Source organism: Macadamia integrifolia, chromosome 5, assembly GCF_013358625.1.
Source record: "Macadamia integrifolia cultivar HAES 741 chromosome 5, SCU_Mint_v3, whole genome shotgun sequence".
Taxonomy (NCBI): domain Eukaryota; kingdom Viridiplantae; phylum Streptophyta; class Magnoliopsida; order Proteales; family Proteaceae; genus Macadamia; species Macadamia integrifolia.
Genome location: NC_056561.1, coordinates 34,165,842 through 34,188,968, shown reverse-complemented (window position 1 = coordinate 34,188,968; position 23,127 = coordinate 34,165,842). Strand labels below are relative to the sequence as shown.

Here is a 23,127-nt window from a genome sequence, read left to right as displayed (position 1 = left end):
AGAGATCCGAGATTATATGGTACATGTTTAATACAATTGTTATGTAAAAATCCGAGAGCAAAAATACAGATTTATTTTGGTATTAATAATGAACTAAAACTGGTTGTTTACAACTAAATTCTAATATCTCATGCTCTCATGAACACCTATATCCAATCTAGCTTTCCAATTGGGGATCATTTCTCATCATTTTTTTTTATATATAATATAATTAAATTTAATTATGTCTATTTGGCTAATGTTGATAGGTGATCCATCAACCACTTTCTATCATAGTAAACAATAGCATATATTTGTTTGTTTGTTTGTTTGTTTTTTTTTTTTTTTTGTGAAAACGTATATTTGTCAAAATAATAATAATAATAATAATAGCATGTGGATAATCATTTAACAAATTAAAATATCATTATTGATATTAATCTTATCAAACAAGAAAATCCACAACAACCCTTACTGATACGAATTCATATCCTAAAACCAAATCAGATCATCTATAAATCCATTCAGAATATTCAATAATTCATTTTTAATAACCAACAGTTGATTCGTGATTAAGGTCAGATTTTAGATTGTATGACAAAATTATAATTAAGTAGATTTCATAAGTTAATTGATAGAAACAAGAGGGTGGACACATAAGGTATTTGATTAATAGATTTAAGACAAACTTGAAATAAAGTTAAATAAAGAGGATAGGGTAATAAAAGAGAAATGAAGAGACAATATGAAAAGAGGGGTTAGGGCCAATAAAATAAGAAAGGGAGATGCGTGTCATTCACCTTTTTTCTCAAAATCGAGAAACCTATGGAAAGGGAGAAGTAACGTTTTGACAACCAAATATATTATATATGTATAATACATGTACTTATAGAATACATGTATAATACGGATTTTTTGAATTGATAGCCAAATTATGATTTTATGATTGAAACCTTCGGATACGACAAAAATCCGTGTATTATACACGAATTCACTAACTATGGTCGGGACAAGGTCGCTCATTATTATACGTAGAGACGTATAAAGGAATTAATCTTCGTTGCGTTTAGGGTTTAAGAGCTCTGCGAGTTTGAGTTGCTCCATAATTCCAAACTTCAAATCCTTCACCCGTAGTTTCCTCCGTTTCGCTAGAATTTTCTGAGCACCACCACCCATTGTTGATTCTTTTCAGGGTAAGTTTACAAAAGCCATTCTGTTTGCAGGTTCGAGTTCGCATATCTTGTTTGAGAAAAGAAAAACCCTAGTTTTTTTTTTTTTTAAGGGTTCCTTGCTATATTCAGTATCGTGTCCATATTTTTCATCTCCTGCAATTAACTCTAATCTGATCTGTAGGTTGTAATCGCTCTACGATAATGTCTCGACTTTACGTTGGGAATTTGGATCCGCGAGTTTCAGAAAGAGAGCTCGAAGATGAATTTCGAGCGTACGGTGTTCTTCGGAGGTAAAAGTTTTTATTTTTTATTTTTTTTCTTTCTTCTTGGCTAGTGGCGGCAGTACTTGTTACTATTGCTGGTTTGGTTGATTATTTATTCCTTTATTATCATGTAATAAGAAGATCTTTTCTTGGATTGGGGAGGAACACGGGTTCAGTAGTTAATGGGTTTCTTAGATGTATGTCTATCTAATTCACAACGTGCAGAGTTCTCATCACGAAAGAAGTAAATAGAATGATATAGGGAGAGGAATTTTGGTACGATAGTAGATCTTAAGTTTCTATATGGTTGTTCAGCAGTAAACCTTGAACATTTTTTGAAGCTCATTTGACTACATTCATTACATTGATCAATTTCCCATTTACCTGCGTAGGTCTAATTGCCCCCCGCCCCCCCAAAAAAAAAAAAAAAAAAAAGTCTGTATCCATCCATTGAGATATCCCAGCTTGGTTGGGATTGTAGTTTTAGGGAGCTTCTGCACAAAGTGTATTAAGGACTCACGTTCAGATTGAAGACTTAAAAGAACTGAGAGCTCCTACTTTCAGTCTTTTCACCAGAAAAGATATCAGGGAGACCTGTGACTTTTTCTGGGGACATTTCCACCGGGGATATAGAAAGTCATTCCTTCTTTTTCTTTTATGCCGCTCCACAAGTAAGAAGTGCCACGCACGAGCAGAGCGAAACCAAAGTAGGGGTGGTCGTAGATCAGCTTGACCGCAGGGTGGTCGTAGATCAGGCAAGAAAACTACTGTTTGTTAGCGCCCAACAAGCAACCAAGCAATGGATGAGCATGACGCATGATTCGTCAGTATAGGAGCATGCTAGCGCAACACTTTTTTGCTGGGGTTGATTCTTTGGTAAGCAGGTGAAGGACAAATATCTAGCCTATGTAAAGGTGGATGTCTAACGCAAGAAAAATGTCAAATATGCTCTGGAAGTGGGTATGCCGATAGTGTGAAAGTTAACATTCTTCTCCTATGGTCAGGCCTTAAATAATGTAAATGGTATTATTTGTATTTTAATATGATTGACTTGAAGGTAGTTACATCAATACTTAGTGGTAGGCGGAAGTAAGGGTGCCACTGTGCAAGTTGTCCTAGAATAGGTTGGGGTATGGATAAAATTTGAACTGGATTGAGCCTGAGCTCCGATCATTTTGGTTCTCGATGTTGAGCCAAAATCTGGCCTAATTTGCAGCCTTAGCAAGGTTTAATGTAAAGATGGTCACAGCTAACCTACTCCCTAATATTAAAATAGACCAACAGTAGACAACAATAGGCTAGAACAGCCCTTAAAATAGAAACTAATAAGGCTTTATTTAATCAAGCCTTCTGAAACAAAGTATACTAAAAAACACAAACTAAAATCTAACTTGTCATTGAATAAAGAACTAAAAATAGAAAGTAAACAAAATAGTCACTTGATAAAACCTTCTTCAAGATACTATTCTCAATCATAGTCAAGCCTTCTAGAATAATCCCCACGTAGTATGGCTTCTTGGCAGCATCTGATTCAAGGTGGCATGGGCCCACAAAATCTGAAGAAAATCTCCCAAATATGCTGGGTGGATTTTTTTTTGGGGTTGGGGGGGGGGATGAATTGGGCACATTATTGTTTATTTCTCTCAACCACCATCGATCTACATCAGGTGGTGGAACAAAAGCTCAGCACATAGTGTTGGGAGGAACAAAAGCTCAGCACCCAAATTTAAGAACCTCCCAGCCCCACTCACTTCCATTGAAGAAAAAAGTTTAGAGAACACTGAACACTTCTGATGCTTGAAGAATATTAATCTTAAGTTGCTTTGAATTTTCATGGTTACCTGCTATATTATTCTTGTTATTAATTAAGCATTGCTTCATAGTGAGATGGTTATTGTCATTGCCTCATTTTGTTTAAAACAATGATTTCAATGTTTGTGGATGTCTATGTTATTATTACACGAAGTCATGAACTATTGAAGAAACCTACTATATTAATGTTTATTATGGGATTTGACTTGATTACAATATGATATACAGAAAATTATGAAATTTTCGCTAAGATTTTAATTAAGAAGATACATGAAATAGATGTGGATATTTTTCTATTTGTTGATATTGCAGAGACTAGGGATGGAAACTCCTAGTTCTGCTTGTAAGGAAAGAAGAAAGAGGAACTTGCAGAAACTATCACTTAAAACAGTTAAACCCAGAAACAAACAGAATTTCTTCATGGGGGTTGTTTGGGAAAGAAGTTGAACTGGTTTGGCTATTTGTAATATAAACAGTTAAGAGATATGCAGTTTATATGTCCTGTTAATGATTTCCAGGATTGCAGAATTTCAAACCTAGCTCCCTTAGGCTGGAAACCAGCACATTCATCAGTAATACAATCAAGCTTAAATTTTGAAGTCAATATCTAACAACTAGAATTCTTGAATTCAATAATAGGCCAAAAGATCGATCATAAAAGTAGTAATAAATTTCTGAAACTGATGTGGGCGGAATCTACAGTACCAGTGCTGAAGTTAGGTTAAGATCTCCCAAATCCAAACTCTATTCAGCTTCAAACTTTGCAGTCAAAGTTGCCCAATGGAAAAGAAATATTTCCTAAAAGTTGCCCAATTTCTGAAACTGATGTGGGCGGAATCTACAGTACCAGTGCTGAAGTTAGGTTAAGATCTCCCAAATCCCAACTCTATTCAGCTTCAAACTTTGGAGTCGAATTTTCCGAATGGAAAAGAAGTATTTCCTAAAATTTCATGCTAATCTTAGTTGATATGAATGAGTTCTTGCATGCATTGTTTTCTGGCTTGGACGAGATAAAAGGCCTAAAACCTGACATCTGAGAGGAGATGTCTTTGGGAGCAGCTAAAGGAAATGTCTAAACGCATCCAGGGGCAATGGTTGGTCACCGGGGACTTTCAACACAGTGATTCTAATCTATCATACATGAACATAGACTATAATATCATAGATCTAAAAAAGATTTCAAATTGTGAGAAGTCAAATCACTCTGACCTGTTTCTAAGAAGCAAACAACAATAGAATCACCAGCCGAACCTGGGAAAAATACCATGCATGCACACACGACACACCACTTGCTACTCACCAGACACCTATTGATCTTGCCTCAAAGTAATCCATAATTCCATTAATCAGAAAAAAGGCTTTACAAAGAAGCTGGACAGACATTTATAGATTTAGCTGACCACCTAAATTCCTAATCAATTCATGACTCAAAACTCCTCATCAAACTCTAAATGTAAACCACTTGCTTGCTAAACACTCAAACTATGGGCTCGTTTGATAACGTTTCAAGAAACGCGTTTCTGCCGTTTCTGTTTCCAGAAACAGCAGAAACAGAGCAAAAAGCGTTTGATAAGACAGTTTCGTTTCATTTATTTTCAGAAAGAAATAGAAATTTCTACTTATTTATGGTTCAAGAAACGACCCAGTTGACTTGTTTTGCCTTTTCTGGAAACGACTTGTGGCCATTTATTCACTGGTTATTATCGACTTCTAAAAACATGACTTATCAAACACCTTCAATTCCGTTTCTGTTTCTAGAAATGGAAATTTATGTTTCTGCCGTTTCTTGAAATAGAAACGGAAGAAACGTTATCAAACGGGCCCTAAGGTTAATAGTAATAGGACTTTAAGTCCAATTGATTATCCTATTATCGTACTTGACACATGATCCTCATATTTGGGCTTATACATTGGTCCATTAAAAAATAAAAACCCATAAATAGACACCTTAGGACCCATGTAATCATATATGGAATCTATTTTAATGAAAACAAAGCCCAAACCTCTTAAAAATTGAAGCCGAATCGGGCAGTCTGGACTTCAGAAGTTGAACTCCCTTACTTCACTCCTACTTCAAAGGCTATTTTAGTGATTAGTTTCTTATCTAACAAGATTGTAGTGCGAATTTGCAGTGTCTGGGTAGCTCGGAAGCCACCAGGTTATGCATTTGTTGAGTTCGATGATCGTAGAGATGCTCTAGATGCAATCCGTGCATTAGATGGTAAGTATGAATCTTTTTCCTTTACTTATTTTTTGGCTGCTTACTTATGTTTTCCATCTCCTTCCCTAAGGTGTGGTTACTTTCTAATTAACTTGCGGCATATGACGTCATTCTTTGACTTGTTTATTAATGTTTCTGATGGTACATATACTGTTATTATTGTTTCAGAAATGGAATTATATCCAGGTCTGGTGTTTGTGCTCATGCCAACTGTTTTTTCTAGACTTAGCTTTTCTTTTTTCTGTGGAATAACATCTAGTTAGTGGTTCTCAGTATTGCTCGGACTTGTACAACTCTCTCTTATGGTGCTACCAGAACCTGAAGATTTCTGCATGATTATATCTATGCAGATAATGCCTTGTCCCCTTCATTATATTTTATTTATTTAGATATTCTTGTTATCTGCAGGTGGATCAGAATTTCTGCTAAACAGCATTTTGTTTGGTGCCTTAGCACCAGTAGCTATTAGGACAATGGGCTGATTCTATGGATTGCTTGTGTCGATTCTTAAGATTTACTTGAGTCTTGAAAATACTGTTACTGTCGAGAGGGATAAAGAGTTCATTTGTTTTGCCTGCTTCCATGATTTCGTCAGCTGTTTTCCTATCTATCTCTAATTAATATGGCTCTTCTTCTTCTTCTTCTTCTTCTTTTTTTTTTCTCATTTTAGTTCTTCTATCTAAAATATGAAAGGTAAACCATTATTGAGTTTGTTGGGAGTATGGTGGGTGGAGAGGTTGTCAGGTGGATCTTTTTTTTTTTGGGTTGGGGGGGGGGGGGGAGATAATGTGTTGTGTGCTTGGAGTTGTTGGCTGTGGATTTCTGCTCATTTGGATACAAATGTTGAGTCGTTGCGTTGATCTTCACAATTGCACTTGGAGAACAAGTGCCAAGAAAAGTGGCATTACACAGTTGCTTTGACTTGGCATCCTATTGTTTCATGCTTGTGGATTGAAAAGCGTTGTTGGAATGTTATCTCATTGGCCAGTTGAGTTTATATCGTTTTGGATCCTAAGAATACTCATGTAGAATATCTTCAAGGCAATTGAAGATGCATGTTAATGCAGGAGTAGATTACAAGAAGCTAAACCCCACAATGTATAACCCCAAACAAGATAAATAAGACTCAATAGCTAACTTGACAATAGACAAAATGGATTCAAAACCTAAGGATAACTTCTTCTCATTAATTCACATCTTTGTGAATTAGCTTTTACTTAGTTTTAATTTATATTTTACAATTTTGATTTTCCAAACAACATTCACATCAATTTTAGTAAATTTAGCCTTCCAGTTCTCTGTGGGTTCGACCCCTTTCTTTCCATTATCTCATAGTTTAGTTAAGGTCTTATTTGGATTCGTTCACGACAACGTTCGGAGGACTGTATTCCCATAGAGGACCCGCCATTCGCCTACATAAAAATTTAGAATATTAGGATTATTTATAGGTATATGAATTAAATGGAGATAAAATTATGCAGTGGACCTACCAGGGGTTGTAGATTCTTTTGCAGCTACTCTAGCTGCACTATCAAAACTCCTTAGTAGCATCCTTGAAGTTCTTCATCTATGCTCATTTCAAACATGCCTTGCATTAGTACACAATAGAGGTAGTTAATTCCTTATAAATAAGTGACTACCAAGTCTCACTTTATTGTTGCATTTTGCCTATAGATTTGCTTTAAGCGTCAACTTCGCCACCACATTTTCAACTACTTTTAGCAGTGAATCATCCATCCCTAGGTGATGGTTGTAGTGATACCTAAGATTGATATAGTATGTTGAAAATTTCATAAATAACTTGTCAATGCTTATGAATATGTAATTGAATGTAAATTAAGTATCTTGGACTAAACATGTAAAACTCACTAGCTTTATGCAGTGGATGAATCAGATGCTTCTTTCGTTGGTCCTCGATGATTTTCATGTAGGCCTTCCCACCTCTAGGTATCATTGCTCTCACCTTCTCTTTCATAATTTCATTGGCTCCATGGCAACATACAAGTATGGCAAAGTAGGCTTCTTCTCTAAGTCTACCATCCTCAGGATATAAGGACCTTCAAGTCCTATTGGAACTGGTCACTGGAGATGGTGGCTTGTGTTGCCTTACCGCGTGGCAAATCCGACTCCCTTTAACAAAACCACTCCTCACTGGCAAATATGGATCTGGAGCTGACCATCTTCGCTTGAAACCTCTTCAACATGATCCTCTCCTATGTCCTATATTGGCAACAAGATACTAGACAAAGAACCATAAAGCAAGTTTGGGGTGGTTGGAGAGAGGAACTTAGTGATGTAGTGTCCAAGTTCTTATTCTATAATAGCATCCCAACTAATTGTGCTCAGTGGACATATTACCAGATCATGTTTGACACTATGGAGAGGGCTAGCCCTGGAGTTAAGGAGCCCACTCCATGGGAATTGATGAATGTTTATTTGCCCCAGTAAAAGGAGCTGGATGAGTACATTGAAGGATTAAGGGGGGGCATGTGAATGCTATGGCGTTATTGTGATGTGTGATGGTTGGATTTGACCCATTAGACAATCCAACAACTTCATGGTGTATTGTGATGGTAAGACTATCTTCCTAAAGTGAATGGATGCATCCAAGGTGAAAAAGGATGAAATTTATATATAAGTTGCTGAAGGAAGCTGTGCAAGAGGTAGGGCTAGAGAACGTTGTCCAAGTAGTGATGGACAACATGAGTAACTTAAAAAAGGTAGGGGAAGGATTGATGAATAGGAAAAGCCAGTGGATCCACCTATTCTGGACACCATGTGCACCCCATTGCATTGACCTCATGCTTAAATGAAATGTAGTTGATAGGGCAGCCCAGGCCACCTTCTTTAGTGACTAGTTCTGGTAGGAATTAAGGAAGGTCCTAATATTGGAGCTAGTGGTAAGGATTCTGACTCATGAGGATGGTAGACTCAAAGAAGTTGCCTACCTTGCATACTTGTGTTTGCCATGGAGCTAATAAAGGCAAAGGTTTACAGCATGGCGGGCCCTCTTCTACTGCCTCCCTACGTAGTCCTTCCTCAACTTCCGGCACATCCAAGTCCCCTCCTACTGTTTGTGTTGGAATGGCACTGAAGATGTTGACCATCTTTTCTTTTCCTGCCCCTTCTCTACTTTTATTTGGAAGAGGGTCCTTAATTACTGCTGGCCCTCTCATCGGCCTATTTTCCCCCTTGTCGGGGAATGGATTTGGGTTAACATGACATTCAACGGCTCTAGCATCTGTGACAGTTGGAAAGCTCTTCTTTTGTGCCATCATCAACCATCTTTGGATGGATCGAAATCTTCGTAGATGGACTTTCAACTCTCGTTCCTTCAATATTGGCTTGAGTAACGCAAACATTGGTGATAATCCAATGCCCCGAAAACCTAAGGGTTCCTCCGCAAGGTTCGTCCATGGAGGGTGAGTCAGGGCCTAAGATCAGGCCGAAAGGCGTAGTCGATGGACAATAGGTGAATATTCCTGTACTACTCCTTGTTGGTCGCTCCAAGTTCAGCTGTCTTCATCATCGTTTGGTTCGTGACTCCCCAAGGAACAGGCTTATTATTGTCTCATGGGACCTCCCTTCTACTACTATCCCCCCGCCCCACTGACGTTTCCCTTATGTAGTTGGGCTTAGGCCCTCCTTGTATCCCCTCGAGGGATTGCTCTGCTTTGGTCCCCCCCTTCTTTTATTTTTTCCCTTGTATATTCTTCTCCTTGGTAAATGAATTATTTATTCATCACAAAAAATAAAAAAAATAACAAAAATAAAGGAGAAGGTAAAAGTAACAATACCTAGAGGTGGGAAGGCCTACATTAATCATTGATGACCGATGGAAGAAGCACTTGATGCATCCACAGCATAAAGCTGGTGAGTTTTATATATTTAGTCCAAGATACTTAACTTACATTCGATTTACAGATTCATAAGTGCTGAATATTCATCACCAATGGTTGTGTAGGGATTTTATCGACATTGGATGCATATTCATCGTAGATGCGATTTTGAAATGTATTGTTACTCTGCAATTGTTGTTGGTTGGCACTCTCCTACTTGATTGGTTTCTCAGAGAACCAAGTTTATGTGCACCTGCTGCACTCTCTTGCTTACAGAACTACTCAACTTTTCTCAACCATTGCTATGAATTTAGACTCTTGGTTTTTGAACCTGCTTGAATGTATGCCAGTACAGCTAGATTTGTTGATTGTTTTGATACTTTGCTGCTTCTGTTGTATACGGATTTTGCTCAAAATTCTAAGCTTCTTCTTGTATCACAGCATGACTGTATGTGCATTGGCTTCAGAGAAGTATCATATGTTTGATAACTTGTTACATAATGTCCTGTGTTACATTTCTCATGATCAATGCCATTTAGTTATTTTTACTTGGATTAAACAGGAAAGAATGGATGGCGTGTGGAACTTTCCCATAATTCTAAGGGTAGTGGTGGAGGTCGTGGTGGTGGACGTGGACGTGGCGGTGGTGAGGACCTGAAGTGCTATGAGTGTGGTGAACCTGGTCATTTTGCTCGGGAATGTCGCTTGCGGATTGGTTCACGTGGCATGGGAAGTGGACGGCGTCGAAGCCCCAGTCCTCGACATCGTAGGAGCCCGAGTTATGGTCGTCGGTATGTTTAATTTTCTCCATTGTGTTTCATGCATCTCTGATTTGCACGTTAAAAAAGACCTTCATTTACATTCATTGAAACCGAGGGTTACACTACTCTCTGGCCATATTGCAAGTTTTATGTCTCTCTCTCTCTCTCTCTCTCTCTCTCTTTCTCCTTTTTTTTGGGTTGGGGGGGGGTGAGTGGATGAGTCTTCTCTTACTGGTTGATGGGAGAAGGTGCCCTTCTTCCATGTGCTGTGCTACTGGTCTAATTGTCCTGGTGTTGTAATAGTTTTACCAACTGGAAAAAAGAACTGGAATGTTTATGGTGCATGAGAATTTTACTTAATGATTTTTTTTTAATCACCCCAAATGCTTCAATTTTGAAGGAGTTACAGCCCTCGTGGTAGAAAATCTCCTCGACGTCACAGTATATCACCTCGCCGTGGCCGCAGCTACAGCAGGTCACCACCACCGTATCGCCATGCTCATCGTGATTCACCTTATGCTAATGGGTATGTCATTGTTCTTTCTTGAACAGTTGAGATCTCTTCTTGTTTTTTAAAACTTATTACCTAAAGCCAAGTATTATCTTTTGAGGATAATATGTTAGTAAGTTTCCCTTTTCCCCCACCCCGCCCCAAGCCAAAAAAAAAAAAATGGTGGTTAGCGTGTGCTTGACCAACAAATGTGAATTTATAATGAGGGATCAGAATGCTACTCGGAAGAGGGTTAGTTTGGAATGGTCTGGATGGCCACACTATTATCATTTTTAGGCAACCATTATACCTGATCATATATTAATAATTTTTTCTCTCTTATTTACAATTTAAATCCATTCTATCCTGATGTCATAGTCCTGTTGCCAGAGACCAACGCCGGAGCAGGAGCTGATGGCCTGATGCAGACTCGTGTGTATCTGATGAGATTATGCTCTATCTTAGTAGTCCTGATAGGATGGTTCGACAAAAAGAGAATCTTGTTATTTCTGTTCACTGAAAGACAATTGGATTTGTTAGGACTTGGCTTTGATTAACTTGAGCTTCTACATGTCAAAGGGAGTGGTTTGGACTCGGCTTTTGCATGGACATACTCTTCAGCTTACTGAAATTTGGGGAGGTTACTTTCGTACTTCATATTTTCATGTCATTACATTTTATATTATATCTTTTCAGCTCTCTGCAGTGGAGTGGTTTGGAGTTGAGGTAATTCTTATGCAGATCTGTATGTGTTTGTTTTGAGGTGTGGTTTTGCTAAAACAGCACCTTTTGTCACATTCCACCTTCACACAGGTTAATCTGCATCTTTCTGCATGTCCGCATCACACCTCTACCTGTTGCTCCTTTTGCTTTTCCAGCTTGAATCACCTGTAGAAACTGCAAACGCTCAGAAGCTTGGTTGTGACTTTTTAGATGTGCATCATTCTACAACATAACCTAATTGAGGTTCTGCTAAAAGGGCATCATTTGTCACTTAAAAGTTGTCCTCACTGCACGTGGCACACCATCCGTGTCTCTCCGTGTGCTTACCAAGCTTGGATCACATGTAGAAACTGGAAATGCTCAGAAGATGTTCTCACGTGACATTTTTTTTGCATTCTTCTGCAGCTAGACCTTTTTTTTCCGTCTTTGAACTAAATTTATGCTAATGAATCACAGTGAAGTTGTTTATTGGCCCCTTAGGTGCCATTTTTTCCCTCGGTGGGTCTGAAAATTTTACTGTGACTATAACTGAATGTAATGGTATTTGAAGAAACAAGGTAATGGTGGAGAAAGAAATTAATTGTATTTTTTGAGTCATGTCTCAGTAACTTTTAGGCCATGAACTTGCTTTATCCTGGGAACAAACTTGTTTTTTCCGAGATCCAGAAACAAATCATTTACTCATTATTTGTAGGGTACAAATAGACTCCTTGATTGGAAGGTAATCTTTCTTACTCAAGCAGGCAGGACAATACTAAAGCTGTTTTGTGCTTATGGTCTTCTTATCACTTTTCCTGCTTTTTGTTTCCTAACAGGGTCTGGTGCTCTTTTTGGTGAGGTGAAACTGATTCTGAAATGAGACTCTTTAATCTCTTGGTCAACTGTTTGCCATGCCAAAATGTAGGAGGTTTGGGCATCTCACCTAGTCAATCCACAACAAGGCTCTACTATTGAAATTGGTTTGAAGAACCATGGATTCCACTTTGGAATGCCCTTCCGATCATTGTGACTTAGAGGTGAAGATATTTACCAAACCACAAACATGGTGAGATGCCCACCTAGGGACTATTCACAAGAAGCTAATCATGAAGACAGGTCTTGGTAGGACGAAAGCTTCCCACCATGAACCAGAAATTGCAGACGGAATTCCCATTAACTGGACTTGATCAAGTCTTAGGGTTGTGGCCAGTGGCCGGTATGATCAGGGGTGTCAATCGACAGACTGGCAATAGGCGGATCGCACCAAAATGGGAAGTAAATTATCTCTCAGAAGAATTACTAATTAATCCCACCTACTGCCCCCCTACTTATGCCTCACATAATTTTTTCCCCAAACTTCTCAATTGGTCACAAAATTGTAAAATAACTCCACAAATGAGAAACCGCGAAAGTCTCCTCCACTAAAAGAATATGTTCAAGCCTCCAGATTTGATCAGTACCAGATCACAGCAACCAAAGAGAAACAACTCTTCACTCTTGAGCTTCCTTTCATGGACGCAAAGGCCTCCCAATTGTCTCTTGAATTGCACTTCTCTTGCTTCAGGCAGTATCGACATGTGGTAGTTGCCACAATTCAGACAACGTTGAATGCTGGCACAGTATTCTTCAATCTGTATTCTAACTTCAACATGCCAATTTCTGATCAGCATCTTATCACAACTCTCAAAGTTCAAGTTTAGATCACTGGTGCCCCTCAAGTGGCTACTACTCAAGTTGCCACTCTAAACTATTAAATGGGGTAGACTCCAGAATCATGCTTTGGACCTCACTTGACACTCATATAGATCTCATCAAAAGAATAAGTGACTTCATGATGAGCTCATGACTATTGCTCAATCGATCCCTGACCTCAATCAAGCTTTTGCCATGATCAGTGAAAAGGAAAAAGAAAAGAAATATCTTGAAGCCTACTTAGAAGTCTTGAAGCAGCCTACCAACCTAGACCCCCTTCTGTTTCACCCTATTCCAGGCCATATATCAACCCTTTTGACTCTCATTCTGGATTTTACTTACCAACCCCACCAATCCCAGGACCTCCACCTACCTTTCCAACCCAGATGCTTAAGGATTTACAAATTACAACAATAACAAGTCTTTGGCATCCCATTCCCATTTACCTAGACCTAGGTCTAGACCAAGAATGCCATACCAATCCCAACCTACTCCATTCGATCCATACCCTATCCCTGAAACCACACTAATTACAACTCATTCAACCACCTTTGGCATTGCTACCATAGAAAACCCTAATCTTCTTGCTTCTTTTTTCAGAAACCTCACCATTAACCCCACTTCTCTTGCAGTACTTCAAGACACTGATACTTCCTCTAATGATGATTTCCCGGATCAACTCATGGCAAACCCTCAAACATGTTATACAAGTGAGACATCACAAAAAATTTCTGATGCAGTAGACGCAGAAGATGCTACTCACCCTCATCCTCCACATCCTCATCCAGCCACTGCACCGTACCAAAATCTTGATCCAAAGCATCACTTCACTCTTGATGACATCCCAAACTCTGATTGGCCCAAAATATTCAGTGAGTTCCATAACTGGCTCACAGCAGAGCTCTTAGTTCCTGGTTCCTCCATTCCAATGTTATTACCAAGTTCTTGGTCCACACGAGGCTAGAAATTTTTACAGAGTCAAGGCCAACAAGCTACCGCTACAGCCCTTAAAGAGTTCTTTACCAAAATGCTCTTACCGCTCTTGACAGGCTCTATAATCAGAAGAATTTTGGCAACAATGGGATGAGACTACCAGTAAGCTTTCAACAGTCCGTGATAAGTCACACCTCAAGATCAAATAAAAATATCACAAACGTTGTAGCTTCTCCAGCAAGAAAAAAAAAAAAATAAGTATTTCTAGAAATTCTCTCCAGCCAAATTTTCAAAGGCCACCTTCTTCCAAAAGAAAAGAAATTTTTTTCCCAAAGAGACGATGGAAATTTCTCAGGCACAAGAAATTCGTTAAGTCCAAGAAATGCTTCATTTGTGGACAACCAGGCCATTTTGCAAAGTAGTGCACCAAAAAGGAAAAAAATAAAAATTTATGCATTTGCTCTCACAATATATTGAGCACGATAGTCTTGATAAAGATGATGTTGAATCTCTCCTCTCTCACTGATGAGATGACAAATCACACCCTCATTGCCATTGACTATCCAGATGAAGGTTCCTCTTCCAATTCTGACCCTGAAAACTTGGCTCTGGCAAACAACCGAACTTCAAGAACTTCAGGCCCAAGGACTAATTGAAAATACCTCTTCACCATGGGCATGTGAAGCTTTTTATGTCAATAAAAGGTCCGAACAAGTTTGAGGGGAACTTTGGCTGGTGATTAATTATCAACCCCTCAATGTTTTTTTTTTAGCACATGATAAGTTCCTATTGCCAATCAGACCGGCTTTGCAACTACAGCTTTCTGGTGCAAAGACACTGATGCCTTCTGGTTTAAAGACGACTCCCTCCCTTTTTTACAAAACTATGATGAAAATATTTTTCTCAATTCGGAATAAGACATTGATTTACATTGATGATATCCTCCTCTTCTTCAAAGATGAAGCATCTTATCTTCAATTGCTTGAGAGCTTTTACCAACTCCTCCTTCAGTATGGTATTATGCTATCTTCCAGCAAGACTCCTATTGGGATTGACAAAGTAGACTTCCTTGGTGTCCAAATTAAAGATGTACAGTAACAGTTGCAACCCCATATTGCGACTACTCTGCAGCTGTTTTCTGATCAACCACTAACGAAGCAACAAATACAAGTCATTGGGATTGTAAATTACATCCAAGAGTTCATCCCCAATCTCACTTAGTACACTGCTAAAAAAAGATGCTCTTTCCTGGTCCAAGGATCACACTCAAGCAGTCAAGGCTCTCAAGGATCTTACCACTAAGCTACCACCATTACAGATGTTGAAACGCAACCCTAAAGCGATGCAGAAGATAATGGAGAAACAAGAACAAGCAATGCACCTAGATTTACGAGGTTCGACAAGATTGCCTACGTCCCCGGTGAGATGAGATCTTGCTTCACTATCAATGGAGAATAGGGTTACAACGTTCGTCCCTCACACCTCTCAGTATTGCTTGCATTACAAAGAAATAAACACTCAGCTACAAATATATAGCGAAAAACCCTAACCTGAAAAGTACACAATTGCCCTCAAATAAAAAAATCGAGCAAGGGGCTGCCCTCCCTAATCCCTTGCTATGTGGGACCGCCGTCCTACCTGTCGAGGTGTTGTACCAGTACTCCCTGGATTAAACTCTGATGAAATACAAGACATCGTACACCAATAACATATTCCATCTACAGGTCTCAGAGTCCTTCAGATAGATGCAAGTGACACTCATTGGGCAACGATTCTTGTTTAAGAAACTAATGGTCATAGAAATGTTTGTGCATATCGTAGTGGAAAATTCATTCTAGTAGAATCCCATTATCATTCTACATTCAAAAGAGATACTTGCAATAAAATATGGCATTGAGAAATTTCAATTTCATCTCATAGACCACACCTTCTTGATAGAAATGGATATAACAAGTTTTCTCAAGATGATTCAATTCAAGCCAAAGGCCCTTCCTCATAGTCAACTTCTTTAATGGGCAGATTTTTTCTCAAAATCATCTTTTAAGTTTAAGCATATCAAAGGCAACCAGAATATCTTCGTTGATTTCCTCTCTGGACCCCTTAAGCCTTACCTGCCTATCATCCTCTCCTCTAACCTCTCATCGGAGAAGCCTCATCATCTTCCTCATTTCCCTTACCTCAACTACCTCCGTTTATGTTTACTATGCCTTTTACCAAGCCCCAGTATTTCTTTAACCATATCCGAACCTGTCACTTAGTTAGCAAGATTCATTTTTTCTCAAGTGTTGAATTTCTCTATACCATTATAGAAGATATTTTTACTGCTCGTCATGATCAAAAGGAAGAATGAAATGCATAGCATGTGCTATGCCAATAATGTAGATTATAAGACTATTCCCTCATGTCTTATTAATTCTACTAAGATAGCAAGGGCCCTCAAAGATATTTTTCAAGACCTGCTCGTAAATTAGTTAAAAGAAGACTACTTTGGATTTCTTGAGAACAGTTGCTATGACAATATGCCAAACTCTGATTCATCTGACAATAGCAACTTTTGAAGATAGAAATCACTGTTGAAAATTAGAATCTTATTTAGGATTTCAATATGTTCTGTAAGATTTATCTTTGTATTGTTGTACTGTTTGTACTTTGTAAGCTTTATCTTTGTACTGTTTGTGTTTGAAAAAGTGTTAAGTACAAAGTAATCTATAAATATTCGGATTCTAATTTATGTATGATAAGTTAATTTCAATGTGGCATAATTGTGGTATCAGAGCCCACCATTGAGAAGGGGATAGTTGGTAGAATAATCAGTTGTTCTTCCGAGTGTGAGATTTAGTTAAAAAAAGAGTAAAGGTTTTCTTTCTAGTCATTATGCCTGGTGAAGTATAACGTTTCACCATTTGCCAAATTTTAGACTAAAGTAAACAAGGAAAGTTGCTCAATCTCTATTTCAAAGTTTCAATAAAATAACTAAAATGCAACAAAATGAAGATTAATATAAAATACAACTACTTGTTCTATTCATTTTAAGCTGAAATTGTACCAATGAGATGCTTGTCTAGTTCTTTGTCACATGGACATTATTGTGTGACGACTAGTGAAACATTATATTTCACCAAGTAGTGACAATAAGAAAATCCTTACTTTTACTTTGAAATCTTTTAAAAAACATAACTTTTAGATTTTAAATCTAAATTTTATGATCTAAGTTCCATTGAAAAGCTTGTTCTGATTATTATTAAATTTTGTGAATATAAAAAAGTAGTTTGACCAAAAATAGATTGGGTAATCAATTTTAAAGTCAGTCCCACTAGGATAAAATCTCATATTAAATAATAAGCAAATCAAATATTTTTCAGATAATTTTTTAATACATCTGCATGGGGGAAAAATACTAGACACACCGCCCGGTTCCTAACATGTGTCATCCTCTCTCCTCCCCCTTTAAAAAAGACTCCCTTGCCCTCACTCTGGTGTCCAACCTTGTCATTGGTGTATGCTGCTAGCTAACTGAAAGCTAGTAGCATGCCTAAACCTCTTAAAAAAAAAAAAAAAAAAGGAGAACCATTTTTTAGGGAAAATAATTCATCATGCCCTCACTTGGAAGTAAATCAACATGGCTTACGTTCTTTGCCCCATGGATGGGTGATCTAGAAATTATGATCGTTGGATGTTAATAAAATAATGTGGATTGCCCACATGTCAACTTTCATATCAAGATTCAATGTATACTCTCATGTTTAGGTCCACACACCCAATTGTAGTCCCTCGGTAGTCTTTTATTTATTCAATATCTTTTTCTTTTTTTTTTCCACATGGCAAACTCGAAATATGATGAAACTTGACATGTGAAAAAAGACTTTAGGATCCACCTGTGCACAAAATGTTTGAGTGATGATGTCATGCCAAGCCCTCGCTCATTTCTAAGAAGACTTATGGAAGTATTTAAAGCTCACAAAAATGACCTCCATATGGTCTTTATTGACCTAGAAAGTGTATGATAGACTACTTAGAGATCCCTTTTGGCATGTCTTAGGGAAATTGAGGGGTTCATTAAATTATGTGAATGTGATTAAGGACATGTATAAATGAGTGGTGACGAGTGTCAAAATAACAGAAGGCCAAAGTAACGAGTTTCCAATTACAATTGGGTTACACCATGGATCAACTTTGAGCCCTTATTTGTTTGCTCTCATCATGGATGATCTAATTAGGCACATCCAAGATTAGGTCCCGTGGTGTATGCTATTCGCTGATGATATTGTTTTGATAGATGAGACAGTGGAAGTGATTAATACTAAATTGGAGCTATGGAAATTAAGCTTAGAATCAAAAGGTTTTAGGATAAGCACAACAAAGACAGAGTATATGATGTGTCCATTAAGTCAGATTATGAGAGGTGATGAATTGGTGATATTTGAGGAGCAAAAACTACCACAAAGTGACTGGTTTAAATATCTGGGATCAATCATTAGCAAAGAGGGTGATATAGAGAATGATGTCTCCCACAGAATTAAAGTAGGATGGATGAAGTGAAGAAATGCCTCAGGAGTGCTATGTGATAAACGCATGCCTATTAAATTCAAGGAAAAATTCTACAGGATAATAATATGACCAGCTATGATGTATGGGGAGGAGTGTTGGGCAGTCAAGAAGAGTAATTTCAATAAATTGGGTGTAGTAAAGATGAGGATGTTGAGAGGGATATGTGGAAAGACCAAGAGAGACAGAATAAGAAATGATTGTATTAGAAAAGAGTTAGGGATTGCATCAATCCAGGACAAGCTCTGCGAGAGCGGAATAAGGTGGTATGACCATGTTCAATGGAGACCCATGGATGCCCCAGTAAGGAGTGACCTGTTTCAATTACATGGAGCTAGCAAGAGAGACAGACCTAAACTGACTATTGATAAAGTGGTAAAAAAAGATATGCAATTCGTAAGGATCGATTCTAGTAAAACAACGAATAAAGGTAAGTGGTGGACAAAGACCCATGTAGCCGGCCCCCTATAGGAGATGTTCCAAGGATGCTGCTTTGACTTCTTCTTTTACCTCCTTTTACCTCTTTTTAGAATGTCTATTTTTTTGCTTATTATTATCTTAGACCTTATCGGATCCATTTAGTCGACCCTAAGGGTGTTAATCGGTTCGATTTCGGTTTAAATGGTACGGATCAGTTCGGTTCACATTTATTTGACTAAAACCATAACCGCACCATTTACTAAACAGTTCCACTTTCTGAAACCGTGACCGTTTAGTAAACGGTTTCGGTTTTCACAATTTCTAAACGGTGTCAATTTCACAGTTTTAAACGGTTTTGGTTTCGATTTATTCCATACGGTTTTTAAAACAGTTCACAATCGATTTGTTATAACTTGCAACTATATCTAAACTGAAGATCATAAGTTTATCCAAAAATAATTGGCAATCACAATTAAGAGATTTTATATTGACGATGGTATGTCTTAATTTGATAATCTAGTGCTATTTCTTTGCATGACCATTCTCAAACATATAGAACCAATATCATACAGCATCCAAATCCAGCCTTCTATAGCATAAAATATTAAAATGATAGGTGGTTCAGCCAAAACACCCCATCTGTGATAACATAATAACATGGTAACGTATATGGATTACAACTTCATGATCTAAAGCCTAAACTTGAACTAAATTGCAATAGGCCGAACTCCCAATCCGAGGTGGGGACCTTCGGTCAGGTCTGTTCGGCTTTGGCCGAACTCCCAACCGAGAGGGGGACCTTCGGTCAGGTCCGTTCAGCTTTGGCCGAACTCCCAACCGAGAGGGGGACCTTTAGTCAGGTCTGTTCGGCTCTGGCCGAACTCCCAACCGAGAGGGGGACCTTCGGTCAGGTCCGTTCAAAATTGGCCGAACTCCCAACCGAGAGGGGGACCTTCAGTCAGGTTCGTTCGGCTCTGGCCAAACTCCCACCCGAGAGGGGGACCTTCGGTCAAGTCTGTTCGGCTTTGGCCGAACTCCCAATCCGAGGTGGCGACCTTCGGTCAGGTCTAATCGGCTTTGGCAGAACTCCCAACCGAGAGGGGGACCTTTGGTCCCAAAGCAGGATGTGCACTTAATTTAATTGTTAATTGTTATAAGGATTACTGCCCTTGCTTTATTTAATTGTTATACGGATTAATCGGATCAGTTTAAACAGTTTAAACGGTTTCAATTCGGTTTGAAACCAACAGGTTTTGCGGTTAAAATCGACCCGACCCATTTAGCTAATCGGCCTAAAACTTGAAACCATAATCGCACCATTTACTAAACAATTTTATAGTTTCGATGTAAACGGATCAGTTCAATTTCGATAAACCGTTTCGGTTACAAATTCATATCCTTAGCCGACCCCATCAAGTTGGGATAAGGTTATGGTTGTTGTTATTATTGGAACTTTCACCTAGCCTTATAATCTTATGGACTCTGCACCAGTGAAGACCATGGAGATCTGACTCGTAGATTAACTTGTGGAAGAGTATTTTCAGCCCTATAAAATAAGGAGTGAGAGTAAATTTAACGCTTCTGCAGTTCCAAACTTCCATGGGTGTTGATCAGTTCTAAGCACAGCAAGAGACTCCTCATGAGCCCATCAGATCATTTCCATGAGTAGATCTTGGCCGAGCCATGCCGTGGGTAATGTTTCTTGTTACCCCTCCCCTAGTCCCCTACCAATGTCTGTCACATGGATGCCAATCCCCATGTTGTAGAGGTTTCACTTCCAATTGCAATTCCAGTAAAAGGTGAAAGAGCTTTCCATGTAGAAATGTGGGAATCCTCTAAACAAGCATCGGGGCTGGAGTGTCAAACTTCCTCACTATGCAATTCCTCCATCTAACATTCCTTTATCTGCTCAAATGTGAAAGAGGGGGCGCTGCAGGAGTTGCAACGGAGTGGGATAGGGAGTTACAGAAGGTAGGGGGCAAGCAGGGGCAAGAATAGGAGCAGGGGCCATGGGAATTGAGTGTGCCGGAGAAGGGGCAGGGGAAGGGGGGGGGGGGCAGGATGGAGAACGGGAGGCATCACAGTGGCATTCGATTGTGGATCATGCATGACAACAGGAATGAATAGTTAAAATGTATTCCATTTCATCCGAAGGTTAATATGATGCTAGTATATAAGATTAAAGCATAAAGTTCAGAAAAGCAGAACAAAAGTAAAGGCTAAGTTGCTCAAGGAAAAGCTCTTACACCGTTTTCATTGAATACTGCAGCTAAAATGCCAATTTCCAGCCACAAATCATATATATACTTCCATGATATTCAGATCTCAATTTATTCAGCAGACCAATGCAAATTGGGCTGTCTCAATGAGGGAGATCCCTGAGTAAATTACAACAGCTAAACAGTAATAGCCTATGTTCTCGATGTTCTCCTCATGTAGCTTTGGAATCGATCAGCTTCTTTGCGAAAGATGGTAAACAGAATGCAGCTGAATGAATCTGTAAGGAAAAAGATGGCAAGAAAGAACATGTACATAATGAGAAAACCAGTAAACAATGACTAAAACAGGATAGGAGAGAAGGATGACAACAAAACCTCTGAGTTGTAGAACTTTAATGGTCCTATGCTATTACTCTCGTATGCATCAAAGGGGTTCATTGGATGCTTGAAGTCAACTGGTGGCCCCTCCGTGGAGCAAAGCATGAAACCAATCACACCACTGCAATGAAAATGTTTCAGTTACAACATATTTCACATTTCCCTGTTAATAATACTGTGTTTTAATGAGTAACAAAATGCATACCTGGGGTACGTAGGGACTGTTGTCCAAGCATAGTTGACGGAACCTTTGAATATCTGGCGACAGTTTGAGACAATATCTTCAATGATGTGCATGTGAAGCCATATGCTTTCCGCCTGGGTGCAGACAACTCCACCTGGGCGGAGAGCTTTTGCAACGGACTTGAAGAAAGGCTTCTCAAAAAGCTCTTGTGCAGGCCCTGATTGATGTTAAACATGATGACGATATAATGTTACAAATAATGGCATGAATTTCCCAATTGATACGATATAAAGGGTTGCAGTGAGCATTACCAATTGGATCAGAAGAATCCACAATAACGGCATCATATGTACCTTCAGCAACAGCTTTCAAAAATGCTACTCCTGAAGAACAAAGGGAGCAGGAGAAAAATGAACCTCAAGTCAAAATAAATATTCTCAATAGGACCTATCCAAAAATATATATATATATATATATATTCTCAATAGGAGGAGGGGGGCAGTATAACAGTTATTTTGCAAAGAAATAACAAGAAAGCAAATCATATACCATCACCAATATGGAGGTTCACACGGGGATCCTCATAGCCAACAGCTACGTCTGGAAAAAATTGCTTAGAAACCTGGAATTGATTAAACAAACTCAAAAACTTTTGACTGCAGACTAATCATGAAACCAGTGAATTTCTAGAATCAAAAAGAGAGGGAGGAGGCACACACAAACAAATATTTGAAGTGCTCTACTGACCACCATGTACAACATCTCGTCATATTATACTCGCAATATGATTAGATCAATAAAAAGGAAAGCCTAAAAAGGTTATTATTTACTCACATCAACAACCATTTTATCAATTTCACATATATCTATCTGCTCAACCGAAGAATGGCGAGCTACTTCTCGTAGAACACCACCATCTCCTCCACCAATTACCAGCACCTGGAGGAAAGGGCCTAAATGAGTAAAAGAAGCTAATAGAAAGTAGAATCCTTCAAAATGTACTTCGATTCATTCTAGCTCCATGAAAATTTATCCAATATCTTTGGCCTACATCCACAGCATTAAACAAGGACTAGCTTTGCTACAATTTATTTTTTAGGTTGCAAACTTCTGGCAGAAATGTTGAGAGGTGTCCATACAATGCAATCACCTTATCCAATTTGATTAGAATTAAGCAAGCAGGAAGAAGAAACAAAAAGGTAAAATAAAATAAAAAATCTTAGGAGTAAAATAAAATAAAAAATCTTAGGCATTTCCATGACTGAGAATGAAAAGGACTAATAATCTTCCCATTTATGTTCTCTTTTGCCCTCCCTGCTAGGGAACGATCAATGGATAGTACTTGGTTGGCAGATTGGATGGTTGAAACATTATTTGGTCTCAAGCCTGATGTATGATGCAAACATTTAACCACTGAATCAAGGTAACACAGACCTTGCTAGTGCCATTATATCCTTTCACTCATTTCTTCCAAACATGAATCTGCAAACCTTAATTTATGTATGTGCTCTCTCATT

General features: G+C 38.5%; 2 protein-coding genes across 3 annotated transcripts in view; one reads left to right on the top strand and one right to left on the bottom strand.

The window, feature by feature from the left end:
* The first annotated feature begins 1,011 nt into the window (after positions 1-1,011).
* Positions 1,012-11,857, top strand: LOC122079767 (serine/arginine-rich splicing factor RSZ21A-like). 2 transcript variants are annotated; one of them, XR_006140531.1, is made up of 7 exons: positions 1,012-1,172; positions 1,333-1,441; positions 5,359-5,447; positions 9,849-10,077; positions 10,448-10,573; positions 10,928-11,177; positions 11,351-11,857. XR_006140531.1 is itself a non-coding variant. In XM_042646477.1 (6 exons), the coding sequence occupies exons 2-6, from the start codon at positions 1,353-1,355 to the stop codon at positions 10,950-10,952; spliced, it is 558 nt and encodes a 185-aa protein (XP_042502411.1). In that variant the 5' UTR covers positions 1,012-1,172; positions 1,333-1,352; the 3' UTR covers positions 10,953-11,194. The 2 variants fall into 2 exon arrangements, 1 of the variants encoding a protein (XP_042502411.1); XM_042646477.1 differs by lacking the exon at positions 11,351-11,857 and having other exon boundaries at positions 10,928-11,194.
* A 9,196-nt stretch (positions 11,858-21,053) lies between these two features.
* Positions 21,054-23,127, bottom strand: part of LOC122077746 (spermidine synthase 1) — a 6,762-nt gene continuing 4,688 nt past the window's right edge. Inside the window, exons 4-9 of the mRNA XM_042643593.1 lie at positions 22,445-22,549; positions 22,160-22,232; positions 21,922-21,993; positions 21,632-21,827; positions 21,424-21,547; positions 21,054-21,326 (exon numbers count right to left, since the gene is read on the bottom strand). Coding sequence (XP_042499527.1) covers positions 21,261-21,326; positions 21,424-21,547; positions 21,632-21,827; positions 21,922-21,993; positions 22,160-22,232; positions 22,445-22,549 — 636 coding nt within the window. The 3' untranslated portion in view covers positions 21,054-21,260. The remainder of the gene's footprint in view (positions 21,327-21,423; positions 21,548-21,631; positions 21,828-21,921; positions 21,994-22,159; positions 22,233-22,444; positions 22,550-23,127) is intronic.

Excerpts from the sequence above, each read along its gene's own strand:
- LOC122079767 (XM_042646477.1), top strand. The coding sequence starts at position 1,353 with ATGTCTCGACTTTACGTTGGGAATTTGGATCCGCGAGTTTCAGAAAGA. Across the intron at positions 10,078-10,447 it reads AGCCCGAGTTATGGTCGTCG|GAGTTACAGCCCTCGTGGTA; the intron begins GTATGTTTAATT and ends TCAATTTTGAAG. Across the intron at positions 10,574-10,927 it reads GATTCACCTTATGCTAATGG|AGACCAACGCCGGAGCAGGA; the intron begins GTATGTCATTGT and ends TCCTGTTGCCAG.